Source organism: Psammomys obesus, unplaced genomic scaffold, assembly GCF_907164565.1.
Source record: "Psammomys obesus unplaced genomic scaffold, mPsaObe1.curated_primary_1811, whole genome shotgun sequence".
Taxonomy (NCBI): Eukaryota; Metazoa; Chordata; class Mammalia; order Rodentia; family Muridae; genus Psammomys; species Psammomys obesus.
The window spans coordinates 15,286,502-15,293,647 of record NW_026585626.1 but is presented as its reverse complement, the minus strand read 5'-3'; the positions used below and the strand labels follow the sequence as shown (position 1 = coordinate 15,293,647).

At 44.3% G+C, this 7,146-nt stretch overlaps 1 protein-coding gene across 2 annotated transcripts in view; it reads left to right on the top strand.

Moving 5' to 3' along the window:
• The first annotated feature begins 6,070 nt into the window (after positions 1–6,070).
• The window catches only part of Mcu (mitochondrial calcium uniporter), a 168,850-nt gene continuing 167,774 nt past the window's right edge, over positions 6,071–7,146 (top strand). For both annotated transcript variants that reach the window (XM_055614378.1, XM_055614387.1), the window contains exon 1: positions 6,071–6,259. In XM_055614378.1, the coding sequence (XP_055470353.1) occupies positions 6,110–6,259 (150 nt within the window). In that variant the 5' untranslated portion in view covers positions 6,071–6,109. The remainder of the gene's footprint in view (positions 6,260–7,146) is intronic.

Genomic DNA, 7,146 nt, shown 5'->3' with positions numbered 1-7,146 from the left:
CACTGCCTAAATTATATAATATGATATACATATTATAATGTATATTAAATATAATATTTTTCTTTTTTTTTTCAAGACAGGATTTCTCTGTGTAGCCTTGGCTGTCCTGGACTTACTTTGTAAACCAGGCTGGCCTTGAACTCACAGAGATCCTTCTGCTTCTCAAGTGCTGAAATTAAAGGCATGTGCCACCATGCTCATCCCTATATGTAGTTAAAATTGTTTTTGCATATTCATTGTAATTATTATTTGTGTGTGCATGTGTGCACGGCACAGGGCATGGTTGGAGGTTACGCTATAACTTTTGAGACTTTGTTCTCTTTCCACCTTTTCTGGGTTCCAGACCAAACTCAGGTTGTCAGGCTGGCATAGCAAGCCCCTCCTGTCTGCTGAGCCAACTCACTGGCTTCCATATTGTAGATGTTATTTATGGTTTTATATCCTATACATGACTTCAGCAAAGCAAAAGGCTGAGAAGTACTACATTTTTATTTATTTATTTATTTATTTATTTTTCTGAGACAGGGTCACATACAGCCTAGGCTGGCCCTGAACTTTAGGTACCTGAGGATAATCTTGAACTCCAGATTATTGTGTTTCTAATTCACAAACACTGAGATTATAGGTATGAGGCACTATGCCCAGCTTATTTATTTACTTATTTATTTATTTATTTTGAGACAGGGTTTCTCTGTGTAGCCCTGGCTGTTCTGGATTCACTGTGTAGACCAGACTGGTCTCTAACTCATAGAGATCCGCCTGCCTCTGCCTCCAAGAGTGTTGGTATTACAGGTGTGTGCCACTGTACCCAGCTGCACAGCTCACTTTTGATAAAGACTAAATATATTATTATTTTTTTTTTTTAGTCTTCTGATTAAGATAAAGTGTGAAAGTATACATAGGACAATTTATTTCACTGTTTTTTTTTTTTTTTTTTTTTTTTTGCATTTGAATTAGGGGAAATAGGGTCTTGTCAATGTAGCTCAGGTTGGTTTTAATCTTGGCACTCTTCCTGCCTGAGCTTTCTCAATGCTGGATTATAGAAACATGGCAACATACTTATTTATTTTTTGAGATAAATTTTTTCACTATGTAACCCAGTCTGGTCCTGAGCTTGTGGTCCTTCTGCCTTAGTCTCCCAAGTGCTGGGATACAGGTGTGTGCTACCATGCCTGACTAATGGATAGTTGCTTTTGTAAATGGTTGAATACTATTTTGTTGATAAATTGATGTCTAATTTACTTGACTGAGTCTTTATTGGAAGACACTGAGGTTCACTTCAACTTTTTACAAAGTCTGTGTGTTCTTCTATATAAATATATTTACCTTCTGGAACAGCAGTTTTCATCCTGGGCTTTGCAGCCATCCTTTTTGACAAACCTCTATCTTCAAAAATATTCATTATGATTTATAAAAGTAGCAAAATTACAGTTATAAAGTAGCAACGAAGGTGATTTTTATGGGGGCTGGAGAGATGGCTCAGAGGTTAAGAGCACTGGCTGCTCTCCCAGAGGTCCTGAGTTCAATTCCCAGCAACCACATGGTGGCTCACAACCATCTATAATGGGTTCTGGTGCCCTCTTCTGAGGTGAAGGCATACATGCAGATATTGTATACATAATAAATAAATAAATTAAAAAAAAAAGAAGAAAGAAAGTGATTTTATGGTTGGGGCCATCAAAACTTGAGGAACTGTGTTAAAGGGTGGCAGTATTGGGAAGGTTGAGAAGCACTGCTGTACAATGAGCGGCGTGCCCCCTGGTCTGTGAACGACTACGACTCTTTCTGAGGTATGAGGGCTCCTTGCCGGTGAGCCCCTGCACTCTCATCTTAGTCAATTTGACCAACCAACTTCTGTTATCCTTCGCCTCTGTGGGAAGGTTTTATTGTGCTTTTTATCCTGGGAGAAAATGACTGACAATTGTTTAGAGCAATTGCAGGAACTACATGATAAGAACCTGGCTTAGTTGGTAGCTCCTCCAATTATGTAGCCTAACTTAGGGGCATCGGTGATTTAATTTTCATAGATACGAGAGGATGTATTTTGGAATACAGGTTTGAAACTTTTAGCAGTGTCTCTAGTTTCCAATTTGCACATTTTTTAAAAGTGTGTCTCTTTTTCCCCCATTTTTTTTGTCTTTCCCCCAAACATCTAGCAATGCAGCCTTATGTTCACAGTAGTCTTCCTGCCCCAGCTTCCCTAGATATGTGACTCCAGCTGTGTGTTGCCTGACCTAATCTGGTTCCTTTTTTTTTTTTTTTTTTAAATGCCCAGGACTAAATCTCAGTATTGCAGGATAAACATTTAATTTCCATATGTGGGAAAACAGAGGAAAGGCAATTCCAGTAGGATTTACCAAAGTGTAAAAGAGAGATAGAGAAAGAACACTTTTGGCCCATTCCCAGGTTTGGCAAAGTTGAAAGAAAGAAGAAAGAAAGAAAGGAAGGAAGGAAGGAAGGAAGGAAGGAAGGAAGGAAGGAAGGAAGGAAGGAAAAGAAAGAAAGACCCAAAAAGCTAAAATTCATGGTGAATGGAGTAAAAGGGCACAGAGGAGTGAGAGAGAAGGGGAAGTGTGCAGCATGGATAAATACATGAAAAACTGTTGGGATAAATATAGATGGGCAAGAGGTGATTGTGAATGAAGTTGTTCTAGCAATGCCATGAATTCCTAATGGCGGGGGGGCTGTAGCACACAGTTGTTGTGATAGAGCACAATTCCTCTGTTCTGGGTTTCCACTTGTTAGGAAATAAAGCTCTTTTGAGTTTCACTTGGAGAAGTCTATCATCTAACTGTTCTGGGCTAGGGCCTGAGAATTGACCCAGAATATTTACTCCATTGTTTGGCCAAGAAAGCAGTTTTAGTCAAACTTTAAAGACTATTATTAGAACAAGTAATACATTTTTTAACTTCGTGTAAAATTATATAAACAATGTTCACTTGATTTTTTTTATATTTTATATTAATCACAGGTTATTTATTTTGTATCCCAGCCATAGCCCCCTCCCTCATTCCCTCCCAATCCCACCCTTCCTCTCTCCTCTCCTCCCTGCTCCTTTCCAAGTCCACTGATAGGGGAGGACCTCCTCCCCTTCCATCTGACCCTAGCTTATCAGGTCTCTTCAGGACTGGCTGCAATGTCCTCTTCTGTGGCCTAGCAAGGTTGCTCCTCCCTCGGGGCGGGGGGGGAGTGTTGAAGAGCTCGCCATTGAGTTCATGTCAGGAATAGTCCCTGTTCCCCTTACTAGAGAACCCACTTGGATACTGAGCTACCATGGGCTATATCTGAGCATGGGTTCTAGGTTATATACATACATGTTCCTTGGTTGGAGAAACAGTCTCATGAAAGACCCCTGTGCCCTGATATATTTGGTCCTTGTGGAGCTCCTGTCCTCTCCAGGTCTTACTAACTCCCCCTTCTTTCATATGATCCCCTGCACGAAGTTTTGGTTATGAGTCTTAATATCTGCTTTGATACACTGCTAGGTAGAGTCTTTCAGAGGCCGTGTGTTGTAGGCTCCTGTCCTGTTACTTGTTTTCTCCTACATCCAATGTCCATTCCATTTGTCTTTCTAAGTGAGGATTGATCATCTTACCCCGGGTCCTCTTTCTTGTTTATCTTTTTTAGGTGTATAGATTTCGGTATATTTATCCTATCTAATAGGTCTATATAAGTGAGTATATACCATGTGTGTCTTTTTGTTTTTGGGATATCTCACTCAGGATGATCGTTTCTAGGTCCCACCATTTGCCTGCAAATTTCATGATTTCCTCATTTTACATTGCTGAGTAGTATTCCATTGTGTAAAAGTACCACAATTTCTGTATCCATTCCTCAACTGAGGGACATCTGGGTTGTTTCCAGGTTCTGGCTATTATGAATAAAGCTGCTGCAAACATGGTTGAGCAAATGTCCTTGTTGTGTACTTGAGCACCTTTTGGATATATGCCTAGAAGTGGTATAGCTGGATCTTGAGGTAGCACTATTCCTAATTTTCTAAGAAAGCGCCAGATTGATTTGCATTCCCACCAGCAATGGAGGAGGGTTGCCCTTTCTCCACAACCTCTCCAGCATGTGTTGTCACTTGCGTTTTTGATCTTAGCCATTTTGATGGTTGTAAGGTTAAATCTCAGGGTCGTTTTGATTTGCATCTCCCTGATGGCTAAGGATGTTGAACATTTCTTTAAGTGTTTCTCTGCCATTCCACAATCCTCTACAGAGAGTTCTATGTTTAACTCCATGCCCCATTTTTTAACTGGATTACTTGATTTGTTGCTTTTTAACTTCTTGAGTTCTTTATATATACTGAATATTAGCCCTCTGTCAGATGTAGGGTTGGTGAAGATCCTTTCCCAATCTCTAGGCAGTCGTTTTGTTTTGATGACAGTGTCTTTTGCTCTACAGAAACTTTTTCATTTCATGAGGTCCCATTTATTTATTGTTGATCTTAGAGCCTATGCTGTTGGTGTTCTGTTCAGGAAGTTGTCTCCTGTGCCTATGAGTTCTAGGGTCTTCCCTACTTTTTCTTCTAGTCGATTTAATGTGTCTGGTTTTATGCTGAGGTCTTTGAATCATTTGGACTTTAGTTTTGTGCAGGGTGATAAATATGAATCTATTTTCATTTTTCTACATATAGACATTCTTACTTTGATTTTTTAAATTAACTTTTCCTGCAAATTTTAAAAGGAGCCGAAAGAATTGAGCATCTCATAGTAACATACAATTAGGAAGTCTTCTAAGAAAATATTGGAACTGTAGGTCTCCTTTCTTTCACAACACTCAACCTACCCTCCATATGAGCTCGTTCCTTGTATAGTGGTTCTCAACCTTCCTAATGCTGCGACCCTTAATACAGTTCCTCATGTTGTGGTGAGCCCCAACCCCAACAATAACATTATTTTCCTTGCTTCTTCATAAGTGAAACTCTACCAGTGTTATGGAACATCATGTAAATATCTATGTTTTCTGATGGTCTGTGGTGACCCTTGTGGATCTGCCCTCCAAAGGGGTCAAGGTTGACAACTATTGTGGAAATTAGTGTATTCAAGAGAAAGTGAGTGATGTCAGTCCAAGCCAGGAGTGATGCCTGTAATCCTATCACTCGGGAGGCTGAGGCAGAATGTTTTTAAGTTCAAGACCAGCCTGAGTGTGTAGTGAGACTTCGTCTCAAACAAACATCAGAACAAACAACCGGGTGTGACGGTACATGCCTACAACCCCCAACACTGGGAATGGTAAGGTTGGAGGTGAGCTTGAGGTCATCCTGGTATACTTAGTTTATTTCAGGTCAGGCTGGGAAACATTGTGAGACACCCCGCTCAAAAAATTTTTATTCTGAACTGTGTTCTAAAATTATGAAACTTGGCATATCTTTGCAGGGTTTTATTACATTGCCGACTTCTTCTGTTTTTGTAGTTTATTTAATAAAAGAGACTAAGGTCAAATATAGTAAGCAATAGCGGTGCTGTTAGAAAAGAATGTCAACCTAAAGGCGCTGTGTAAAAGAATCAGTTGTTTCAATTGTGCTCTCTGCTCATTCAGCCTGATGCCAAGTATTCATCCTGGGATTTTCATGCTACAACCATTCTCCCTTATATCACGTCACACAGACTGTCATTGGGTTACTTTATGATTCAGGGTTAGTTTCGGCATATCCAAATGCTATCTGTTATGGATGCTAAATTTAGGCATGTGGTCCAGAGTTGTAGCCAACCTACTTTAATACGACCAATTGGGTGCTTATGTAGACAACTTAGAACACTCAGAACTCAACTCCGAATAAGCTTTGCACTCATAGATATGTATGTTTCTAGTTCTCTTATGTCACTATATTTGGTAAAGATTAGCCAAATCGAACGTGCCATCCCTTACTGCTCCATTCCAAGAGTGCCAAAGACGGCTTCCCTAGAATTTGCCCGTAAGGTAACTCTAGAAGTGACAGACAGCTCGAAGCCGGGTTCTCCCGCCTTTTGATTGGGCTTCGCAGGAAGCCCCGCCTCGGAGATTTAACTCAGGGCTGCAGTTGGCCTGATGCGGCTGAGTGGCGGGTCTTGGCCACGCCCCGGCCGTCCGCTGCGCTGCCTGAGCCAGCGCCGTTTCCAGTTGAGAGATGGCGGCCGCCGCAGGTAGATCGCTCCTGCTGCTGCTCTGCTCCCGTGGCGGCGGCGGCGGGGGCGCCGGCGGCTGCGGAGCGCTGACTGCCGGCTGCTTTCCCGGGCTGGGCGTCAGCCGCCACCGGCAGCACCAGCAGCACCGGACGGTGAGCGAGCGTGGCTCCGGGAGGGCGGGGCGGCTTGGGGAGCCGCGGGCAGGCCGGGGCGCCCGGCGACTTCCCTCAACTCGCGGCCGCCCCGGGGTGGCGGGCCACCGAGCCGCCGTGTCCTTCAGCGCCTGCGGCGGCGGCTGGGAAGGCAGGGCGGGCGGGAGAGGAGGAGGAGGAGGAGGAGGAGGAGGAGGAGGAGGAGGGGCGACAGCAGGGATGTTCCCGCAGGACTGGGGACGCCTGGGCGGGGAAGACACGGGACTTGAACCTCTCCCTGACCCGCCTCCGGGCTCGGTCCCTCCCTCCGTCGTTCCGTACAGCTTTCCTCCAGTGTTCCCGAACTGAGCCCCGTGCAAGTTGTTCCATTCTCTCCTCCTCTGGGCTGGCTGGGCGTCCTGAGTTGCCGCGGTTGCCGGTGTGTCAGGAGAGTGGCAGTGCCATGCTGCTGGGAACTGTCCCCGGAGAGCGCCCCAGGACCCCAGGAAGCTGCTGCCTCGCCCTCTCTTGGCCCCTCGGAACGCGCAGGAAGGAAAATAAAACTTTATCCCTCTCTGATCAGGTCCCCGAGTATGTGTGTTCTGGGAACCAGCTTCCTCGAGGTGGATGCTGCATTGCTTCAGGAGGCAAGCACCATCCTCTCGGGTCCTTAAAGGTCCCGATGGTCCCCCCGGAGGGTTGGCTTTCACACTACACGCGTGCCCAAAGGAAGGGCAGCAGGCACAAGAGAGGCGGCATGGCAAGTTGTTCACAGAGGCAGGGATTTGGTGGTTCTGTTAACCAGTTCTTGCCGGGTTTCATTGCCTGGCAAAGAACAGGAATTCTGTCTCAACAGCCTTGGTGTGTGTGTGTGTGTGTGTGTGTGTGTGTGTGTGTGTGTGTGTGTG